The sequence below is a fragment of the Myodes glareolus genome, chromosome 17 (assembly GCF_982192425.1).
Source record: "Myodes glareolus chromosome 17, mMyoGla1.1, whole genome shotgun sequence".
In the NCBI taxonomy this organism is placed as follows: Eukaryota; Metazoa; Chordata; class Mammalia; order Rodentia; family Cricetidae; genus Myodes; species Myodes glareolus.
The window spans coordinates 24,832,315-24,856,480 of record NC_142042.1 but is presented as its reverse complement, the minus strand read 5'-3'; the positions used below and the strand labels follow the sequence as shown (position 1 = coordinate 24,856,480).

General features: G+C 40.0%; 1 protein-coding gene across 3 annotated transcripts in view; it reads right to left on the bottom strand.

Moving 5' to 3' along the window:
* Positions 1-753: 753 nt before the first annotated feature.
* Positions 754-24,166, bottom strand: part of Tet2 (tet methylcytosine dioxygenase 2) — an 84,512-nt gene continuing 61,099 nt past the window's right edge. For all 3 annotated transcript variants that reach the window (XM_048456760.3, XM_048456759.3, XM_048456761.3), the window contains 8 exons: positions 23,356-23,446; positions 22,053-22,146; positions 21,046-21,254; positions 18,131-18,281; positions 15,568-15,657; positions 13,779-13,916; positions 6,957-7,308; positions 754-5,303 (listed from right to left, as the gene is read on the bottom strand). In XM_048456760.3, coding sequence (XP_048312717.3) covers positions 3,844-5,303; positions 6,957-7,308; positions 13,779-13,916; positions 15,568-15,657; positions 18,131-18,281; positions 21,046-21,254; positions 22,053-22,146; positions 23,356-23,446 — 2,585 coding nt within the window. In that variant the 3' untranslated portion in view covers positions 754-3,843. The remainder of the gene's footprint in view (positions 5,304-6,956; positions 7,309-13,778; positions 13,917-15,567; positions 15,658-18,130; positions 18,282-21,045; positions 21,255-22,052; positions 22,147-23,355; positions 23,447-24,166) is intronic.

Below are 24,166 nucleotides of genomic sequence, written 5' to 3'. Positions count from 1 at the left end.
TTTAAGCAATAAATGTCTCCCTCTTCTTTAAATAATACTATGTCCTGTGAGTCTTTTATCCGCCGTAACCGCCGGCCTGACTCCCCCGGCCGTATGGCACTGTAGGGACTCATGGCCATCCTTGTCGGACTCCGCGAGCCTCCTGGGACATCCCATCATCATATTCTTTTTAAAAGAACAAAAACAAGACCATTGTAACTGCTAACTTGTGGATCTGAGAAGCATTGCAGCCAGAGTGCAGTGGGCTTGCAAACTGGCATCGTTCACAAGCAGAGGAAATATGTGGCTGAGGGCAGTGTTGCTTCAAGCCCCCCAAACCCTTATGAGACAGGCCCATCTGGTACAGATCAGGCACCTTTTCCTGCAGCACACCCTTGGAGGCTTTTTATAGGCAGGAAGTGAAAATTCAAGAGTGGCCATGAACAAGCTGAGATTAGACTCAGACCAGGGCTTATGCTTGGGAATATGGACCAGCTGATGCCGCAAGCTAAAATGTCAACCTAGGATCAGCTGTTGGGATCATTCCATTCCTGGCTACCTGTCTATATGTGCAGAGGAAAGAGGCTGAAAGTGATCAGAAAAGGGGGTGATGGGCAGATATCCTGACTAAAGAACCAGCTTTGGGGTATTCATTTCGTTTTAGTTTAACATGTACAAGAACTGTGTGAAAAGTGTCTGGAAGATGACAAAACCCAGTTCTTCCCATTTTACCTCATTGGTGGAACAGAAGCTTCTGCAACAGGGTACTTTGAGTGCATTAAATAAATATAAATTTTATTAAAAACACTCACATAGCATTATCAGGAATGATATAATAATAAACAGCTTTCAAATAGCCTGCATAACATTACAATACTTACAGTATTTATAACCACCCTCAGATTTTTATAAACAAACCCAACATCTCATGAATGAAACTAAGTTAAAAAAATAAACTATAGAAAAATGCACACCGAAGATCATTACCTTAGTGTCAAACTGCAAAAGATTTTCCTAACAAGTTAACAACTACCTTGTAAAGTGAACTAGACATCACTGTGCGTCAATCAAGATGAAAAATTCATTCAAGTAATGTTGACACCATGCAGAAGCACTTTCAAGTATGGCCCTGTAGTCAACCCATTCCTATAGAAGCAAATCGCTGATCTGCTTTCCATTTGATTTCACTGAGAGGTTGGATGCCATTTAGTTGCCTCTCTTCCTACATGACCCATCCTCTCACAACCACACTTTCTGCTCCTGTTGGCCAGCAGTTTGACAAATGACAGTTGGTGACATGTAAAGCAACATTCCTCATGGATGACTGGCTCAAGATGGCCAAATGCACCTACAAGGAGCCGATGTCGTGGATTCAACATCATGGTGTGGAAAACCATTAACCTTGTGGTTTTGTGTGCAAAGCAGACGTTCTGAAAGTTTTACTGACAAAATGTGACCAATAAATTACAAAGGCCCCCTCCACTAACCATGGAGCCATTTATTGGAAAAGCTGGAAAGCAACACTCTCTTTAGGCCACAATGTAACAGGGTCCTATTGCACGGCACACCACCAGATTCCAGGACTGTTTTGAGACACGCATGGATATGAACCTGTAGTCATTACTAGATCAAAAACCTTTGAGGATTTGGCCAACAGCCATGTGATGACCTTTGACTTCACAAGTTTCCCTTTCTCAGGTCAGTGCATTCTATTTTACACTTTTTACTTCGTTAAAAATCATCAAAACTCTCCAGACCGTTAAAAAAAAATGCTTTTCTTTATAATTAAAAGTTGACAAATTTACAAAATTAGTTTCAGTTATCAGTACATGTACAAGCAAAATAGGAGGGATTCAAAACAAAAGAGTTAAATCCCTGAAAAAAATATATTAACTGACAACTTTACATAGACACAGATGACATGTTGGCATAAGGAGAACAAGTTGAAATATCCCTGAATTTTTAGAACAAAAGGTTTGAAATTCAAGTTATACTTGCTAAGAAATCAAGTATTGAAAACGGTATGTTTTAATAATAATAAAAAAGACTTTTAAAAAAATGGTGGTATACAATGCTATAAGCTTTCACTTAGTTCAATATCCCATTGCCAAACTAGTGTTGAGGTATATGACAAGTAGGAACATCACTCAAACTTTTAATCAATTCTTAGCTCACATTAGCATCTATGTGTAGCAGTCTGAGTAGCACCATCGTGATGTGAATTTTGCTTCAATCTCATATATATATATATAAAATATATATACACATATGTATATATTTAATTTTTTACAGTACTAAAATACTAAAGCATTGCATTAAAAAAGTTTTGTTTTACAATTTAATTTACTATACAACTCTTTCGTCTTTTTATACAAATTTATGATTTAAAATCACCACAGCAAACCAGCTGCCTATTTTGTTTAGGGTTTTTGCTTTGTTTCGTAGCCAACCGTTTCCCATGGACTTAACCCTGTCTGCTCATCTTACCCAGGCAGGCGTCAGTCCCATCCAGCTTCCTGGTAAGGAGGACACTTAAGCAAAGAGATGACATCACAATGCAGGAGGAACACGGAGGCAGCCTGCTGTCCTGGGGCACCGACAGCTCCACGAGCAGCGTGGGCTGAAGCGGACAAGCTTTGCTGGGTCTGTAGCATGCAGCTAGTTATTGCCTGCAGCCAACAGAGAATCAAGCTGCACACACAGAAGCAATGAGCTCGCCACACCGTTACTAGAGCCAGTAAGATGAGCACCAGAAAGCACGTGTTCTGTGGACTAACACATCCGTTTGGCTTCGGCTTGGACTTCACAGGCCGTGTCAGCAACGAGTACTGCTCATCAGCAGATACATGGCTAAAAAGCAAATGTTTTAAAAGCTTTCCTCTAAAAAAAATAAACTTTTAATCCTAAGTGAAAGTAAACTTTTTTTTTTTAAACGTCTCAGTACCTTAGCATTGTTCAAGTTGCCAAAGCTTAGGTAGGCAAAGTGCTTCTAAAACACCACTTAAAATATTTCAATAGACATGTATTTGCACATATAAAAATGTGTGTATGTACACATTATGTTTATTGTCCTACACGGACATCGCTGGACAAGCACAATCCAGAGGCCTTTAAAACGTCCACGTTTAAAAAACTAAGCTGTATAAGAATAAGTAAGTAAGACAGAAATGTAAATGAAAGGTACCCCAGTTCTTCAAGGGCACCAGACTGCACTGACAGCACGGTAAAAAAGGCATTTACTTTTCGGCTATTAAAGACACCATTTTTGTAGCACCATTTCATGTAACACCCAAACAAATTCAGTGTTTTGCCATTATTCACATAAGCTTCCTGTAGCTTCTTTGATAAATAAGTTAATATTAAGATTACAGTAAAGACTGCATGTTCAAAAGCCATAATTCCAGTATTCAGCACACCATAGATCAGCACCAGGTGAATCCTGCAACTCTACTACTACAGTACTGTGTCCCGTGACTATGCGAACTTGGGATTAGAAGTGGTCACGTGTGTGGAGTGCTGGGGAAGCATCTCACGCACATGACCTCAGCCAATAAGAGAACCAGTGGTTTCGAAGCTATGAGCTGCGGCGCACTCTCTTCCCACCTTCCCTTTGCATAGGATGCTTTGGTCTTTTTCCTGAATGCCACCAGTGACCGCTTGGGAAGTCAGTAGAGATTAAGTGCAATGGTAAAAAATAATCCCTGTTTTGCTGGTGAGCTGACATCCCTCCCCCCAACAAACACGTACAAACACACACACATACACTGCATCTGTCATGGATGCTATGACCTGTCCCTATTGCCCATGCCAGGAGAGCTATACCACTGACAGGTTGTTCTTGGTGTTCCGGCATAAGGGACAGCATCATACATATCTGCTGTAAGGCCCCGTGACCTGAGTGAAGGCATATGGAGATGTAGTCACCGTGGAGTCTGTGGTCAGGGACCCTGTCTTCTCAACAAGAGACTGGATGAACCGCAGGTAACTGGGCTCAGCAGGTTCCTGCAGCTCCGTGGGCTCACGTTTTACCCTTTTGCCATGGCTTTTCTGAGACACGTGATCTGGTCCATACTTTTCACACTCTTCCTCTTTCTCTCGGGCCTTTTCAGCCATTTTGGCTTCCCAGAGAGCCAAGCCATGCTTTGGCTCATTCAGGTTCTTATGCTGGTAAAACACAAGGGAGATCCTGGTGGGATTAACCCGATCTGGAGTATTTATTCGTGTTGTGGCATGAAGCTCTCGCTTTGCACACTCGATGAGAAGCGATCCGTGAGTTGGAGCCACAGCCACCCCTCCAATGTCAGGATCGAGAAAGCTGTGCTCACTGTCTGACCAAACCTCATCATTGTCCTCCACAGAAGAAGCCACACCCTGGCCTGCTGCCCCAGGTTGCTTCTCTTGACTGCTGTCAGTCAGATTGTGTAATAGACCTGGGGCAGAAGCAGTACTGTCATGATTCAGCCCCGGAAGCACCCTTGATAGCCCATTAGCTGCGTGGGAGAGCATATCATTCTCCTTGTTGTGGAAGGCGTGATTGGAGCTGTTTGTCATGCCCGAAGCCGCTGCGGTGTAGCCGTGGATCGTCTGAGGAGGTGGATGGTGCTCGCTCTTTCCGTAGTCTGTGTGTGGATGGCTCATACTGTACGGTAGTCTGGAGGCAGCTCCCATGAAATGGCCATCTATCTCGGGGGCGGGATAAGGAGAGAAGGTTGCGAGGTGGTGTACATTTGGTTTTATGGTACAGTTACTGAAGGCCTCTCTCTGCATATTTTGGTTTCCATAACTTAAGTACTTAGAGGGACCGTCTCCAAACCTCTGTTGGTAAAACGTGTGGATGGGTGGTAGGTTCAGCTTGGTCAGATGCTCCTGGCTTGCATATCTGTACAGATCCCTGGGCTGAGACTGGGGGGAGTAAGAACCTAAGAAAGGAGAGCAGTTGTCCACTGACACATTCCCATTGCACTGATACGCTCCGTATTGGTTATTCTGATTGAAAAGCCCAGGGTAAGGGTTCATGGGGTCAGAAGGACTCAAATATGATGCTGCAGCTTGAGATGAGGTGGGGTAACAGTTCACGTGGTTGGTATCTCCATAAATATCCGAAGTGTGTGAAGAGCCTGGATAAGGGCTAAGTGGATTGGGTCGTCTCATGTATGGGTTGGCGGAGTAAGAGCCGATGGACTCAGATTGAGAGTTACTCTGCAGGATCTGTTGCTGTGGCTGAGGTGGCTGTGCCTGTGGCTGGTGTGGCCGCTGCGCTTGCTGAAGGTGCCTCTGGAGCGGCTGGGGCTGCTGGATGACAGATCCTGAAAGTCGCAATTGTTCTAAAGAGAGCAAACACGAATACACTTAGCTGTTATTCTAAGAACTCTAGCGGAGATTCTCACTTATATACAACAGCATAGACAGTCTCCGCGAGCAAGGAGGAAGGAAAGCCGGGGCTCTGAACATTGTCAGGCAGAACTTGTTGTGTCTGAAGTATTAGAATGAACACGCTGAGCTTTTAATGCTACATTTTGTAAGTACAAAAACGTGTGTCCACCAGTCATTCAAAACGCCTCTGCTCCCTCTACCTATCTCCCAGCCCTTCCTCCATTTAGCCCAGTTTTCACCGTCTATGCAAACACAGTCTGAAAGGCAGTGACTGTACTGTAATAGCCCCCTTACCTCTATTGTTCCTGGAGGAGGGAATATGTTTAATTTTATTTCTCAATTGTCTGGCAAGTGCCAGGACTTGTTATACAATTAGAATGACAAGAAGAATTGCATTTGTCAATACCTAGAAAGGATGTTATACACTTGATGAATCCTACTTCATAAGAACATTTCTCAGGAAGGAGATTTACACAACTGTAGAGAGTACCTTGTAGAAATGTAAGCTACAAACTGTTAAGTGGACCTGCCGTGGTGCTTTTGACACAGGAACAGTTTCCCATCACAGAAACCAGTAAGCGGGGAATTTTTATCTCTCAAAGCAAAGAGGCACTAAGCTAAATAGAAAGAACATTCTTGTCATTGGTGGTTAAGTCAATATACATCCTACAAACTGGATTTCTGAATGTGGTTGACAATTGGGCAGACTGAGGGGCCAATGATAATGGCACTGGGGTTTGTCTCTACTGCATGTACTGGCTTTTTGGGATCCTATTCTCTTTGAATGCATACCTTCCTAAGCCTGGATGTAGTGGGCAGGGCCTTGGACTTTGCACAGGGCAGGGTGCCTTGCCCTCTCTTAGGACTGAAGGGGGGTGGGAGGGAGCAGGAGGGAAGTGGGAGGAGGGAAGGAAGTGGGAATTTTGATTGGTATTATTTATAAAGTAATAAAAAAACTGGATTTCTTTTTAGTAGCTCCAACCGTAGATAAGGCAAGAGGCTCTGGGGCCATTCTCTATGAGGACAACCACAGCCAGAAGCTCTTTTGACGAGTGTGGAACTTTAGCTAAACCGGACCAAACCTGTCTATGGAAAAATATACTCAACTCATCCTCTATCCTGTAAACAGCTTCTATCCTTCAAACTCATTTCAATACAGCACTATTTAATTATCTAGACCTAAAGGCCTGGAGCAGTACTAAGTTTTCTCCCTTCCCATCTACTGTTTTGCCAGTGTGATCTGTATTGTGTTCTGAGAGGCTTTACTCGCTCTCTCTTACATATTTAACTCCAGGTCTTGTGCTCCCTTCTTGCCCCATTGTAGGTCCTAATGCTCCCTCCTTAAACTTGGTGAAATGTCCCTGCATGATTCACATGACTTTCGACATATAAATGATCTGTTTAAAAGTTTTGCTATTTGTTGCATTACGAACAACCCCGATGTTCCCTCTAGTCTGAGATGGACTGTCCACCAACTCTAACAACGCCAGCGAAGCCAGGACCTGGCCACTTGCGAGAAGGTCGTGCTATGGACTCAGACCATGACTGTTAACACCCGCGGTGTCACCCAGCGCAGAAGGCCACGAGGGTCTCGCGGAGTTTACCTGGCAGCTGTTTCATGTGGCTGGCACTTTCCGTCTGCTTCGTGCGCGAGGAAGACTTCTCCTTTTCGTTCTTAGTTGTGCCGTTCTCCAGGGCAGACAGCTTTTCAGCTGCAGCTTTCTTGGCCTCTAGTTTTCTTTGTCGGCAGCTCTTGACCGGTTCTGCCAACATCCGCACCTTCCTCCGGAAAGAGTTCAGCACCTGAATGGACCCCTTCCGTATCTTCTCCTCCTGACCTTCAGTGCTCCCAAACTCATCCACGGGAGAGATTTTGTACATAGGTAATACGTGGAGCTGCTCATCCTTAGGCTGTCCTCCGATTTCTCGATTGTCTTCTCTAGTGAGGGTGCACACCTGATGGGGAAGGGAAATGGTCCGGGCTCAGTTGCAGGTTCAAAGGAAAGTGTATACAGGCTAGGGTTTCTCCCTCCCAGTATCCATATGTGTGCTGAAACAGGGACATGCATAGTATCAAAACCAGATCTGCCTGTTATTAATGAAGACAAAGTACAAATTGAAGACAGGGATAAAAGACAAGCTCCCTTTTATACTTTTTCAAGTCTGTCAGGAATCACTACGAAGTGACTGTTTGTCATGCATATCTAGCTAGACCTCAAGGAAGAAGACATACTTCTTCCAGATGAAATGATGCCATCTCCTGCTCATATTAAACACACATGACAGATCATTTCCTTCAAGAAGCTATAGCCTGCTTCTAACCACGTGACCACCATATGCAATGGGTGGGGAAGGGGGATAGCAGTACACAGCTCGGCTGCCCTTAGACCTGACTCCTAATTATCCATGTTTTAAAAGTTTGCTACATTCAAGGGGCTGAAGAGATGGCTCAGTGGTTAAGAGTGCTGGACATTCTTCCAGAGGATCTGGGTTCAATTCCCAGCACCCACATGACAGTTCACACCTGTCTGTAACACCAATTCCAGGGGATCAAGCATCCTCCTACAAACATACGTGCAGGCAAAAAACATCAGTGCACATACAAAAATAAGTAAATTGCTTAAAAATTTTTGCTGTGTTCAAGAAACTTTAAAGCTGGGTAGTGGTGGTATCCTACTTTAATCACAGAACTCAGGAGGCAGGTGGATATCTGTGAGTTGAGACCAGCCTAATCTATAGAGCAAGTTCTAATATGGGAAAGTCTACATAGAAAAATCCTATTCTGAAGCCCCCCCACCACAAAAAAAGAAAAAATTAACAAGACATCAATTAAAATAAAAATGATCTGGTCACAGATATAACTCATATATAGCTTCACAAGGTCTTTTTTGTTTTAATAGTTTAAAGGTAATTCTCTTAACTACAATCATCATTTTGATAAAAGACTTTAATATTTACTTGATAAATGGAGAAAATAAGACCTAAAGGACAATGGGTATAAAAATGAGTGGGAGGTATCCCTAAAAGGAATATGATCTTTCTAAATGGCTAAGGAACTGTGAAGGATGTTCCCCAAATTCATGTCTCTGAATACATTTCTCTTACAGATTTATCACTGCTCAGTTCTCATCCAGAGTGCCTTTCCATCTGGCCCTGTAGAACCTGTGGTCATTCAAAGGCAGGCACTCTCAGTTCCCACTCCATAAAGAAGCTGCTTTGGGCCTCTAGCAGGGCAGAATACAGCAAGGCGGGAGTTCCAAGCAAAGGTAGAGGAGAAAGTAGACAGAGTCAGTGCCACACCATGGAGCCACCAGGAAAAGAGACAGATGCCCGGGACCTTCACTGGTAAACCACAAGCTTCGTGGTGATGTACAGATGAACTGAAATGGGTTAACTTAAGGTGTAAGAGCTAGCTAGAAAGACGCTTAAGCTATTGGCCAAGCAGTGATTTAATTAATAAAGTTTCTGTGTAATTATTTCGGTCTGGGCGGCCGGGAATGAGTGAGCAGTCTCCGCCAACACAATCACTTTGCTAGAATGAAGAACTGAGTACATGACTGAGCTACTATGCTTCTTCCATGTTCCAGACTATAGTAAAGGCATCAATGGCCAGGGCTGACAGGGTTATGAGCAGTTTCTTTTCTTTGATCTAACTTCAACTAGAGCTGACAGCTCTGAATCAGAGCCTGTGTTATAACCAAGGATGTGTTAACCCACTGTTCCACTGTAATATGTAGGCCTAATGAGTTCCTTTGGACTCAGTGTGCATGTGCCATGAACATGAACCTGGGTGTCAATTCCTTTCCACCTTAGCTTTGGGAGACAGAGTATCTCACTGAGTCTCAAGTACACTGATTTGGCTGGGTGATTGGAGAGCAAGCCTTAGAGATGCTTCTGTCTCCACTTCCCCTATGCTGGGATTAAAGATGCCTGCTATAGCAGGCTTTTACATAGGTAGAGGGGACTGGATTCAGTTCTTCAGGCTGGAGGCAAGTACTTTCCTGGCTGAACCACTTCCTCAGCTGCTGAATGATCAAGTCTGCACATTACAGACTGTGACAGTGATAACATGCTTTTCATTTTTATTTCTTTGTCAAGGAGAATCAGAATCTTGTGTTGGGAATGGTAGTGTGTGTATGCATGTGATTTCTTTTCCCAGCTGTGTGGTTATAATTCACTACTTACCTCAAGCTGAAGTTTGATTTTTTTAAGAGAAGATTTCCTATTGTATGTATGTGTTATGTGCACATGAATTAGCATGACTATAGAAACCAGACCAGAATAATGTACCAAATCTGCTAGGCCTGGAGTTACAGTTGGTTGTCATGATATGTCATTTGTATTTTAATAAATAAAGCTTGACTGAAGACCAGAGTGCAAAACAGTCACACTAGTCAGTCATAGATGCCAGGCAGTGGTGGCACACACACTAGTGGTGGCAGTCACACTAGTTAGCCATAGAGGTTGGGCGGTGGTGGTAGTGCATGCCTTTAATCCCAATCCTAGAACTAGAGAGGACTATAAGGTAGGATGAGACAGGAACTCATTCTCTTTCAGTCTGAAGATTTAATAGATGTAAGAGCTCTTTAGTGACTTGGCTGCTTTGATTTTCTGATCTTCAGGTTGAACCCTAATATCTGTCTCTGGATTTTTATTATTTGTGCTACATTTGATGCCAAACGTGAGGCTTGAACCCATGACCCTGTGATTAAGAGTCCTATGCTCTACCAACTGAGAGATGAAATCTGGCAAATGAATGTGTTCTATTGTGCAGAATTTGGAAAATATGTGCACCACGCCATTGGTACTCATTTAGGTTTTCAATGGGAAACTGCTTTGAGTTTGGAAAAGGCTGATTCAGTAATCACACATTTGATAGAGGTTATGGCTATCATGGGTATACTTGTACAAATAAAGACACACAATGCTCCAGCATATGTCTCCAAGAAAATGAAACAGTTTTTGCTTATTTTAATATAAAGCATATTACAGGTGTACCACACTATCCTACAGGCCAGGCAGTTATAAAAAGATCTAATCAAACTTTAAAGGATATGTTAAATAAACAGAAAGGGATGATAAATACCCCCAAAATAGATTGCATCATGTTTTATTAACTCTGAATTTTCTAAATGCTAATGAGAAAGGAACAACGGCCGTGGAGAGACATTGAATAGTAGAAAAAACTACAGAATTAAATCAGCCCATACATTTTAAAGATGTACTGACCTCAGAATGGAAAGCGGGATATGTGCTACATTGGGGAAGGGGTATTGCTTTTGTTTCCATAGGAGAAGAAAAGCTATGGATACCATCAAAATTGATAAAGATTTGATTTGAACAAGAGGCAACCTCTTAATTAAAAGAGATGATAGTTCATCAAATACCACTTAATATAAACTATCCTATAAAACTAACAAATTCTTTTACTTCATCAGCTATAACTTGCCATAAGAGAATCTCCCCAAAATGTGACTTGGGGAAGGGTTTTGGTTTTGTTTTGTTTTGTTTCAGGAGAATGAACACATCCAGCTTAGGAATCTCATGATCACTAGACAAATGAGACATCTGAAGAAAAAGTAAAAATCATCTAGGGAAAATGTCTCAAGAAAAAGAGTAATTTAGTCTTTTGGTATATAACATTTCTAACAGGATAAAATTTTATAAGTCTTTCCAAATGTTTGTTGTTGCTGTTCTCTACAGATACGTAATGCAAATAGTCTTTTTGTAGTCCCAGTCTAATTAAAAATCAAAACTGGCTTTGGAGTTAGAGTGTGGTTCTCTCCTTCTCTAAACACAAGTATGATTATTAAACTGAAATCCAAAATCTGTCTCATGTCAGAAGAATCACCTGATATGGGGCAGAGGAAAAACAAATATTTAAAGACTATTATATTGCTGCCAATCTCATAATCCTTTGGTTTATATTGACTCTTTAACAGCTTTTCTTGAGGTATAAGATTAATATATATAATATTATAAATATATTATATAGATATAAATATATATTAAACTTTTTGTCATGATATTAATGGTTATATAGAATATTAACTAATTCTAGGAAAAGGTTTCATCTACCTTCCTGTACATGATTTTGGGTTTGAGTTTTTATCAGCTTTCTGCAGTGAACCCTGAGCACACCTAACAGTGACCTTTGAAGTCTCCATAAGGATCATGGAGCCCAACAATGTGATTCCTCCAGGAATATGATAACACCACCAAGTTGAAAAATCCCCCCTAAAGATTGGCTTTGGACTACAAACTGCTCAGAACAATTTTGAGGTGGCTAGCTGAGATGATCCAGCCTCACAGACTACTTTAGTCAGGACTTGAGATAAGTTCTGTACTTTCCCATTATGTAGAGACTGGACAACAAATGATACAGCTACATCTTTCAGGACTTGACAATTAATCTAAATTTTTCTTTTCAGGATTCCCTAAAGATGCCATCACCCCCAGAGAGCAGGAAGAGAATTTAAGAATATGACTTTTACTTTCTCAAGAGATGGGGTGGGTAGCTTTTGGTCTTTCATTCGGTTATGAATAACTGTCATTGTTTAGGGAGATTGGTTTCATGATGTTATTGGTAATGGTCAGGAAAAAAAGCTAAACAAAGGAAATTAGATACAAGGTTCTTGTTTTGAATAGAAAAAAGGGGATATAGATATGATAGGATATAATGGTAGATTATTAAATCTACTCTGAAGAGAAAAAAAGAAGATATAGATATGATAACATAAAAAGGTAGATTACTGAATCTACTTTAAAAAGAAACCTCTAGTTTTAAATGTTCTACATTGGATTGGACTTTTGTCTATTGTATACAAATTTTGTATAATGATACAAATTTGAGAATAATTTTGTTACAACATACTGTACATACATTTCTCCTTGTTCAAGGTATTGTACATATACAATTCATTTAATGATGTAAAGCAAATTCCTAGTCCTTGAAAATTATTATTACTAACTGTTTAGGATAATAAGAAATTGCAGGTTAGTAATTAATCACCTATTATAAATGAACTTGTAGTCACATCAGGTATGTTTTCAAGGTCAAACAAAGATATATTTTAGATAGACAGGTCATCTTCAAACACTCCAGAGATACAGAATATGGCATTTAAAATGTCTTAATAACATAGATTTTTTTTTTTAATGACAATGAGACATATCTGCTACTGGCAGCACTAACCTACTTCAGAGAAGATAATGGGCATCTAAGAAACTCCACATGGAGTTTACTTTCTTTGTGACAAAAGTAAGTCACTGGGCAAGAAAATGCTGTTTTCTCAAGTGCTGACAGTACGCTGTTCAAATTGGACAAGCAGGACACAAAAGAAAGTGATCACCAAACATTGTCAAGACAAGGAGGGACAGTCCTTCAGAATAACCCGCTACACAGAAAAGTCTATCAGATATGCTAGGACTGTAGGGCAAAGATGTATGCCCCAACGTTGCAGGGGAATTTTGGGTGACTCTCCAGGCAGCTAACTGTTTCTGTCATTGCTCACATTTTTTGGAGTCATTTGCTTGCACTTCCTGCTTACTCAGTTAATATTATTTCCTTCTTGGGTCTCTGAGGAAGTTGAAGGTTAGATAGTTGTAGTTTTCATTGTTTATCAGATGCAGAAAGCAAGTTAATATAGAAAGCAAATTTGGTACAAAATTTTGTACTCATCAAGATAGGATAGATATGAAGTTTTTTCTCTGAATTTGTCAAATGTCAAAATTTGAACTAGACATTGTTGATACATTTATTGCCTTTATATATCGTATATAGTTATTGTACTTTTTGTATATAGTTTTTCTTATATGAGGCATAATCCTCTTTTTTATTTTAGACAAGAAGGTGAAATACAGTGATATTTCATTTGTATTATAATAAATAAATTTTGCCTGAATACCAGAACACAAAACAGCCACACTAGTTAGCAATACAGGCCAGACAATGGTATCACACACCTTTTAAACCCAGCACCTCACTAGTTAGCCATAGAGGTTGGGTGGTGGTGGTGCACGCCTTTAATTGCAGCACTATAGAGGACTATTTAAGGCGAGATGAGACAGAAACTTGCTCTCTTTCAGTCTGAAGACTTAATAGAGGTAAGAGCTCTCTAGTGGCTTGGTTGCTTTGCTTTTCTGATCTCCAGGTTGAATGGTAATATCTGTCTTCAGGCTTTTATTATTTGTGCTACAGGTAGTTGTGAGCCATGGGTGTTGGCAATGATTTAGATTAGTACTAAGAATGCCCAAATTCTCATGTGGTTGTCAACCTTTCTACTAATGTGCCTCTCTGTTATGAGAGGGTTTGCCGTGCCCAGGAAGGTTACTCTGGAACACAATTCACACCTATTCCCAACCAGCAGCATACAGTCTTTGCTTTTCACCGGCAGATGCTGCTAGGGTCATGGGTTGCCACTTACCAATGTGCTGCCATTTGGCATGTTGTGCAGGTCCCTGTGGGCATGAGCACAGAAGTCCACACATGCAGTGACCCCTGAGAATGGTCGGCCTTCCTTCAGACCCAAACGGCACTCCGGAGCTCTGTGTTCATATTCAATCTGAGAAAAACATGTGTGTGAGTGGGCAGGAGTACTTCAGAATAGTTTGAGACTATTTTGCACTTTATATCTAGAAACTGATGGAATGACAAAAAATAGAGCACACGCTTAACATAGAAAAGTTTCATTTGACAATACTATCGAGGAAAATTCCATGTGCGTGTCTGATGCCAAGGGTTCCACTCAGGGCTTCACACACTGAAGTGGCATTCTACTCCTGACTTACCCTGCCAGGTCCCAGATTTCTCCCTTCCCTCCAAACCCTCCTTGCTCTTTCAAATTCACAGCCTCTTTTCCCACTAATTGTTAGGGAAATATATACATATATGCATGCAATAACTGTTACTGTAGCATATATTCCTAAATGTAACCTGCTCATGAACTTACATTAGGTGGCATTTACAGAAGTCAGTCTAACTTTGATCTAAGTATACCCACGTAACCACTGCTATAAACCAAGTCAGGCCCGTAATCTTCGTTCCCTGAAGTTTCTGCTAGTCTCCTGGGTTTCCCCACGGACACAGACAAATGAGGACTGCATCACATTTAAAGTCTTTTACATAGTCAAGGGAATAACCCATGTTAAAAAAAAACAAAACATGTGAGATGGAAGAAAATCTGTGCAGAATGTAGTTCTGATTATAGTTACTACCCAAAATGTCCAAGATTTAAAGAAAGAACGAAAATAAAAATTCAGTCACTTCATCCTTTCTTACATCCAGTGCAAACTTGGTACACGAACGGCTCCCTGTGGCTGATACCACATCTTTATCTTGTACCAGAAACTCAGGGACAAACGGCTTTTCCTCTGTGTACACCTCTTTCTAGATTTTATTATGTGACAGTTGCTTTTGAATTTATTTCTAAACACATAGAAATCACACTGATCTCTTCATGCCTCTGTGTGGCTATAAACAGGTCTTCATTTGAGTTCACTGGATGATTTTGTTGCGGGACTAAATCTATAGCAATTTCTGAACTCATCACCTAGCTAACTAAGGAGCCAAGTACTTGCAAAATAAGCAACCACACAATGATTTTGTATTTGACTTTCTTCATGGAGACGAAGTCTAACAAAACATCTGGACCCATGTGTAGTAAATGTAATAAGCATTTTATAGATATATAGATAATCTCGTGAAAATAGACTGTATGCTGAAGGTCACATGATTTAAATATATTCAAAAAATCTTCACATGAAGATAAACTAGTAGACAATACATAAGTGAAGAGTAAAAAATTTGTTTTGAAGGCTGAAAGGACCAAGAGTATGCCTTTTAAATGACAAAATCCATACACTAGGAACAAGTCTTCAAACAGTTTTAACAATTAAGAGAGAAAGGGGGCTGCAGGGACAGCTCAGCAGGGAAGAACATTCACTGCTCTTGCAGAGATCACACAGTGGCTTACAACTGCCTGTCTACAGCTCTGTTCCAGGGGCGCTAATGCCGTGTGTGTGTGTGTGTGTGTGTGTGTGTGTGTGTGTGTTTATAATGTATATACATACACACATACATGTAGGGTTCCACTCATATACATAAAGAAAAGAAAAAAATGAAACTTAAAAAAATGCTAAAAAGATACTTCTGGAGTGGATAAGTTACAGATAATGAGCAAATAGTTTGAATCACCAATGATCATTTAAACTTACCTGATTATTGTATGCATCAGGTGCAAATTTCTTGTATATTGGAGCAATTAGAGTAGACAGGTTTTGCAAATGAGATTCTAGTTTCTCTTCCTGTACAAAAAAATGATTCAACACATTCTAAATTAAAGATGAATATATAAACCTGTGTATGCATTTAGACACGAGGCAGTCAATTGTATTATTCCCACGTGTATAGAGTTTTTCTTTACATATACTCTAAAATATGACTAGTTCTAGTATGAACGTGGCACTATCAGGAAGCTAGTTACTTGGGCTTGGGTAAGATGGACGGAATCTCTCCCCTCTGCTGGGGGTGTGGTGCTGAGTAAGCCAGATGGGTCCCAGGAACACATTTCCTTTTATTAGGCAAATGTTCATTAAGGAAGATGAACACTTCTGTTTGTCTAAAGACAGAACAGTTTATTTGAAAGGGAAACATTGTTATATTCTCAATACCCCATGCTCACACAGAACAGGTTTTCACAGAGGCTTCTGAAGTGGCATGTGGTAGTAATTGGTTTGTAAATTTCCACTGACATATTCTCATGAGACAGGGTCCCTCTGTGTAGCCTTGGCTGTCCTGCCACTTACTCTGTAGACCAGGCTGGCCTCGAACTCATAGAGATCTGTCTGCCTCTGGGGTGCTGGGATTGAAGGGGTGCACTACCACTCTCGGCCAACACATTCCCATTTTAAAATTATACTGTTAAGCAATTTTGAGGGCTGGAGAGATGTCTCAGCAGTTAAGACACTTGCTGCTCTTCTAGAGGATCCAAACTTGGTTCCTCTCTCTCATGTCAGGGCAGCTCACAGTCACCACCTATTACTCAGTTCTAGGTGATCACAAGCCTTCTTCTAGCCTCTAGGGGCACCTTCATGTATGTGGTGCACACACAAATGCATGACACACACATCAGGAGATGCAAACATGTAGTAGGTAAACAGATGGCTGCGTTATATTCCTGCCTGAGAAAATATCCTTCGAGAATATTTAAATCATTGATTTTTATGTAATATTATAGCCACAAATAACAGTTCCCTTTTAGAGGAATATATTGAAGTTAATAACTGCATGTGTACTTTAACTACATTGAAGATTCAATAGCTACAGTGTAGGGAGTGAGGCAGTACACAAGTGCCGGGTATATTGAGGTTTTGGTCATTTGGCAAACTTCCAAGCAGACTCAAATGTCCTTAAGTCCCATAATTTACAAATATGTTTTTCAAAGAATCTGTATTTGAAGAGACAAAAAATTTGATGGCTTCAGTGAGAAATCAACGCTCATTTTATTTGAACGGGACACATATACTAAAATTGACTTGTTTTCATTGCTCAAATACATTCAGTCCAGTAACTTAAATCTCGTGACTGACTAGAAATAGGGTAAAGCATGACTTTCATAATTCAGACTTGGACGAGAATGACATCACAAATCTTAATTTAGTTTTCTTTAAAATAAATCTTTCTTGTTTTAAAAATAATATTTACATATTATCTACAAATCCACAATATTGTTGTCCTTGGTCGCAACATGATTCACGTTGCCACAGTAAACCCCAATATCACAGACCTTCAAGCATGACCAGCTTTAGCATGCCAATTATTTTTACCTGGTCTAAGATATTATAGACTTGTTTTTGCCCAAACATTCCATGAAAAATTAATGTTAAATGGGACCTTGTCCTTATACATATCAATAGTGTAAAATTACACTGAGAAGTCAGAATGTGACTAACATCAAGAGTCTACTGTCTGCCGGGTGGTGGTGGTGCATGCCTTTAATCCCAGCACACAGGAGACAGAGGCATATAGATTTCTGTGAGTCTGCGATCAGCTTGGTTTAGAGTGAGTTCCAGGACAGTCAGGGATATATAGAAAAAACTTTTGCTTGTTTTACAGACTTCTCTTTACACAGTCAACTCTTTAGTCCAGGCTAGCCTACCTTAATTTAGTTTTCCCATGGGTATTCTGTAAAGGCCCATGTGCGGGCTAGCTTTTGTCAACTTGACACAACCTAGAGCCATTCTGGAAGAGGAACTTCAATTAAGAAAATTCCCCTGTGGGCAAGCCTGTGGTGCATATTCTTAATTGATGATTGACAGGGGAAAGGCCAGTTCAATGTGGGCAATGCCATCTCTGGACTGGTGGTCCAGGGTGCTATAAGAAACTGACCCAATCAAGTCATAGGGAGTAAGCAAACAGTACCCATCCATGGCTTCTGCAATAGCTCTGTGCCTCCAGATTTCTGCTCTGATCTCCCTAGATGATGAATTACATTCTAAGCTTTAAGGTGAAATAATTCTTTCCTCCCCAAGGTGATGTTGGTTATGGTGTTTTTAATCACAGCAGTAGAAATCTTAGCTAAGACAGCCCACAGGGAGGAATCATGTATGCTGCTATACATAGTCCTGTTAAATTTATAAAATATTTGTGCTTATGATTTAGTCAGAATTTGTAGGTTCATCTGAGATGAAATTCCTTCTGTTAATGAGAGTATGACAGGTTATCCATGCTCACTAATTCTATATGAAAAGTAGGTTATATATTAGGAAACAAACCAACCTCTTTTGGATCATCTCCAAGTAGCTTAAATTTCCTTGGGATCTTGCTTCTGGCATACTTACATCCATTATAGTACATGCTCCAAGAACAACCAAAAGAAAAGGAGGCACCACAGGTTTCTGGATCCAAGCCCTGACAAGCACAGGTTCTCCTGAGATCAAAGGACAAAATGCAAGATTATAGATATTACACTGTCTCCTCATGAAAACAGAGAATACAAAAAACATATAAAAAATCAGTGAATTTTGCAAATAGCATGTACAGACTTAGTTCCTAGAATCCACATTGGGTAGATCACAATTACCTATAACTCTAGCTCCAATACTTCTGGCCTCTGTGGGTACTAGGACTTACATGAACACACCCACACAGATAATCATAATAAATAAATCAATAAATAAATGGTAACAAAGAATTTTCCCCAGCTTTTCTATATGCCAATAATGAACTTGACAAGAAAGAAAGAAAAACTCCTATTTGGAGTTTTAAATAAATTAAAATACAAGTGAATAAAATTAACCAAAGAGGTGAAACATATCTATGCTGAAAAATTCAAGACAATCAAGAAATTGGAGATATACTCATGAATTGGCATAATCAGTATTGTAAAATGATTATATTAATGAAAATGACTATATAGTCAAATATATCACCAAATCTCCAATTACATTCTTCACACTTTTAGAAAACTGATTACCAAAATCCATAGGGAAGAATGAAGTCTCAAATAGCCAAAATAATCCTAAACAGAAGAAAGTAATGCTGTAGGTATCATAATACTGGATCTCAAACTATACTACAGAGTCATAGCAACAAACTAGCATGGTACTCATACAAAAACAGACACTTAGACCAATGGAATATGAAGAGAGGACCCATAAAAGAGTTACAGCCACCTGATTTTTTTGATAAAAGTATCAAAGTTCAAATTTGAGAAATACTGCCTGAATAAATGGTGCTGGGAAATGAATATCCACATGGTGTAGAACAAAATTCCTTTCAATCTGGATAAAAGTTGGGCAGAGGAGAAGGAAAAATGCACCGGTAGATCACTTTCTCAGTTTTAGGGTTGGGCCCCAGCCAGAAAGGGTGTTGCCCACATTAGGGTGGGTTTACCTACCTCAATTAACCTATCTACAGAAAATCCCTCAGAACCACACCCAGAAGCATCTCCAAGGTGATTCTAGATCCTGTCAAACTGACAATCAATAAACCACCACCTGAGGTAATCTTAATGACAGTGAGATTATATGGCTCAAGAAAGTTTTGTGGGGCAAAAATCTTTACCAAATCAATTGACGGGGATCAAATGTGGGATATTTAAAGAACTGTAAAAACTAAATACTAAAACCAAACTCTCCAGTCAATAAACAGACTAGTGAACTGAAGAGACAGAAATATAAACGGCCAACAAACACTGGAACTATTAAAACACCAGGGAAATGCACACTAAGGTTGCTTTGAGTCTCTCAAGGTTTTCAAGGAAATATGTGAAACAAATGCTGACAATGTGGGAAGGCGAAAATGTGAGCTTATGTCCAAAAAGAATAAGCGGAGCTATCATGTCATGACTATGCCTCTCTTGGTATGATGTTTTAGATTGTCGCTTAGTTTGTTTAACACAATCATCTTTAGTTCCATTCATTTTCCTGAAGATGATTTTTTTCCTCTATGATTAGAAATCTATTACGTGCAAGCATTACACTTTTCTTTAACCCTTCATCAGCAGGTGGGTCTCTGTGTTAGTTGCATTTTCTGGTTATTAGGCAGAAGACAACAATAAGCTTGGATGTGCAAATATCCTTCTCTAAGTCATTTCCCCAAGTTCTTCAGCAACTTAGACTCTGAAGCCACTGCTCTGTTGCAAGAACAGTAATTCCTCAGCAAAAGTGTGCCCAATGTGCCTTCTCTCTTATTTAGGATTAAATGTATATATAAACATACTTTTCCCAAGAATGAACAAAATAATTTGATAGACACTCTGGAAAGTATTTTGCATCTAGAGCAGTTTAACAGAAATGTACAAGACACGTGCTAGGAAGTGAACCTTTTGAGCAATCACTAGCAAACTGAGGGCAGTCAAACAAAGACCATGAGATGTATTTTCATCAAACCTCTCAAAATTAACTCTGTTTCAAATGGGAGGACTGACTTTCTTAAGTTATGGATCAATGGTATAATACAACCAAGACTGAGCAACCATAATTAACAATTTGATTAGCAATGGGATTGGTAAACATGGGCATGTCTTTCTGTAATCCCAAATTATTCTGTGTTAGAATTGTATGGAATTTTTTAAAGTGTAAAATTTAAATTATTTTTTCAACCAACAGTGAGAAAATGTAGCAGGAGAGCCTTTCTATATTTTAGTATCATGCAGAAATCCACAGTAGAGAAACAGAGAAAACCTGTGAGTGAATGCATTGGCTTCATGCGGAGTGGACAAAGTTAACTCAACAAAGTTAACCCAATAGTAACAACAGACACACAGCAGTAACATCTGGAGCAGTACTGGGAAGGGAAGCATATTTGTACCACAGAAGTCATGAACTAGATTAAATGGAAAAATGATTTTGATCTCTACAGAACTTTATCTTTGCTTGCTAAAGTGGTAGGCACATTGACAAGGAGTGTCAAATTATGGCATGAGAAGTAAAAGAGAAATTATGGTAGAGCTGAAGCCATGTGGGTGCAGACACCTAGATATTCCTGGAAACTGCTGCTGAACAATGACGTACGGTCTAAGTGGACAGAATATTCCTAAAAATATCCATAAATTATTCATTTTAGAAAACTATTCATGATCCAATGATAAATAAATCAAATGACCCCCATTTTATCAGTAGACAAATTCAAGTCCTGCTTGAAATGAAACTGTACCCCTGGAGGGTAGAAAGGGCCTTAGCCCTACTTACTCTTCATTCAGGGCACAACGACGGTTAGTGTGGGCACCGTATTTACTCAGGGTCTCTTTAAGCTCTGAGTAGAGCTGGTCAGCCAGAGTCCTTGGGATTCCTTCCCAGATCATGATGAGAATCACAATCACTGCAACATCACAGCTGTGGCCAGCTCGCTCTCGGACCAAACACAGGAGCTTCTCCTCATGGTTCTCTCTTCGAATCACCTGTGTGAGTCAATAGCCCACCCAAACAGCCCCGGCCCACCCCAAGCAGAACAAAGGTCAATTGGGTCCAGTAAATATTCACTTCCAAATGCATACTTTTTCATGTCTGGATCAAAATTATCACCGCCTGCCCAGGTATACAGTCAGAACCTAATCAACTATCACAAAAGGAAATGGTATAAAATTATTCCTCAATGGCTAGCCTGGCAGAGTGGGGCAGTTAAATTCTAGTATTGTAGTAAGAACTACAGAAAAGACATGGAAGGTCTTAGTTGAGGTTTTCATTAAGTGGCATTACAAATATTAATCCGGTGCTTAAAGGGTTAAGGACTAGTTCTTCAGGATCTAAGGACTATACTTTAGACCAGCGGTTCTCAATCTTCCTAAGGCTGTGAGCCTTTAACACAGTTCCATATGTTATGATGACCCGCTCCCAATCCTAAAATTATTTTTGTTGCTACTTCACAACTGTAATTTTGCTAGTTATGAATCATACTGTAAATATCTATGTTTCCCGTTGGTCTTAGGTGACCCCTGTGAAAGGGTTGTTTGACCACCCAGGGCTCTCGACCTACAGGCTGAGAACCTCTGCTCTGGACCTCTACTACTAAACTATTTCAATTGAGTGGTTTGTCCATGATTTCAGAACTACTCTACCTTAAGACTACAAGATGACACATAGGATACGTTTATTCCAACTCGCAATAGTCTCTGGCTTGGGGAAACCCATTCTTATGGTGAGGAATGAATGAAAGCAATCAAGAGGGAAGAGCGGGAGCACTGACAAGTCACACTTACCCACTTAGCAATAGGACATCCCTGAGAACTTTTGCCTTCTTTACCAGTATAGATGACTTTTTCAATCCTAATAGCTTTACCCTTCTCTCCAAACCTTAAAGAAACACACACACACACACTCAATTAGTAGACTACTTCAAGAGGCAATCAAATATTTGGACATGTAAGTGTAGTTCTGTTCTATAACCACATCTTAAGAAATTAAAGGTTTAATTTATTCTTTAAAAAAATTGGTGTGAGCCAAGTATAATGGGTAAGTCTTATCTTTTCTTCAGCATCCAAATATACCAAGAGTTGTAATGAATTATTCTGTAGTTATATGTTTAGTGAGAAATACTAGAAAGGCAATCTTTATATACAAAGTACAAACTAAGTTAGTTTGCCAAATTCATATTTTGAAACCATATACTATTTGATTATTGTCCTGTACTAAATTTATCTTACAACTTGGAGAATTGTAAGTTTTTAGTTGGGTTTCTAAACAAATCTGGCAAAAAGTTACTATCCAGCTATTTTGAAAAAGTCAGAACTCTAGAAATAGACTGTATTCCCTGGATGCCAAAGGCTGTGCACTGTGAAGAAAAGAAAAGTGCTTAGAGAAATTCACAGCCTCTGCCAGGGTGGGGGACAACCTGGTGAATTTTTACATAATAGATTAGAAGGTCATAATCCACAAATAAAGCGAAAATGACACTCAGTGCCCTGCCCATATATGCAAATATGTTTTTTATGACATGGCATACAACAGCTCAGAGCTTTATCTATAGGGAAGGCCTTCTGAGTCTTCAACATAAGGGAACTGAGGGTAGACACCTTGGATAGACAGTTTGGGGAAGGAAATGGAGTCTCTTAGCTAACCTTTTGCACTTGCTTTCTTCTATAAGAGAAAGGGATTCGTTTGCACAGCTAAGATGATAAATCGATGATCTTCGCATGCACCGCTTTCCCTGTGCTATTTCTTTGACAAGTCACCAAACGGAAGAGAGCCAGAGGGAGGCCCCTTTGCAGCCTGCGCCAGCATTCGCGTGCCCAGCAGGTTGGCTGGATGATTTTTGTTTGTGCCCGGGTTTTCAAGCATCCATTTCCAAGTGGGCAGCCTGTGCCAGCTAAGCAACTATTTGTCCTGTCAAATATTGTGACTCTGTAGTGAATAGCAGTGTGCTGGGCTGGCAACCCCCGGAATAGCCAAGCCTCCTGATAATTACTTGATTTACAATTGTTTACTGCTCTGTGTGGGGGAACTGGAAACACTGCTGTATACAAAGGATAATGTTAATCTGCCCTGTGCCTTTGAGTTAATTACCTTTCTTCCATGATTGTTCTAATAGCTGCCACATTAGGACCAGCTCCTAGATGGGTATAAAAAGGACCTTCATCTTTTTCAATAACTTGTTCTGTTGAGATAATAGAAGATTATTATTTTAGACCTCAATTATACTAAGAATTAAGGCTACATCCAAAGATTATCCCCAGCTGCACATTAATGGCCCTAAGTAACTGCCATTCTTTTTTCCCCTTTAGAATACACTGGTGGCCTGATCTATTAGAAAAATTGTGCCATGTAATACACACACACAATGGCTATTGGCAAATTATCACTACATTTCAGATACAGCATAAGAAATTATTTTAAATCAAGTATTATTTTAAATCAAATAAAAATGAAGGGATTAAAATATATGTAAAAAACTACAACACAGTTTTCTAAATAGAAAAAAAAATAATCCAACAAGAATCATGCTTGTCATTTGAAAATTACGAAGTTTAAAGATAAATCTTGTCCCGTTCCATTCCAGATAATCCGACTTGTGGAGTCCATTTATTCTGCTCCTATTTTCCCTCAACATTTGGTAAGAACTCGTTTCACTGCCCTTTGGAGTTAACTTGTGAGAGAATGCTACAGAATCCAGTAAAGGGCCAGTTGTAGGAGTACAGGTGAGAACTTGGTGCTATCTATGATACTGGCCACACATTTGCTCTGTGCGGCATCTTGTTAGCCACACACAGGGCAGAAGGACCTCCTCCCACCAACCTACCAAGTGGATGGCACAATACAGTGAGTACCACCATGGGATTAGACAGTAAGGTACCCTCTTCTTCTAATGTCTTCTGCT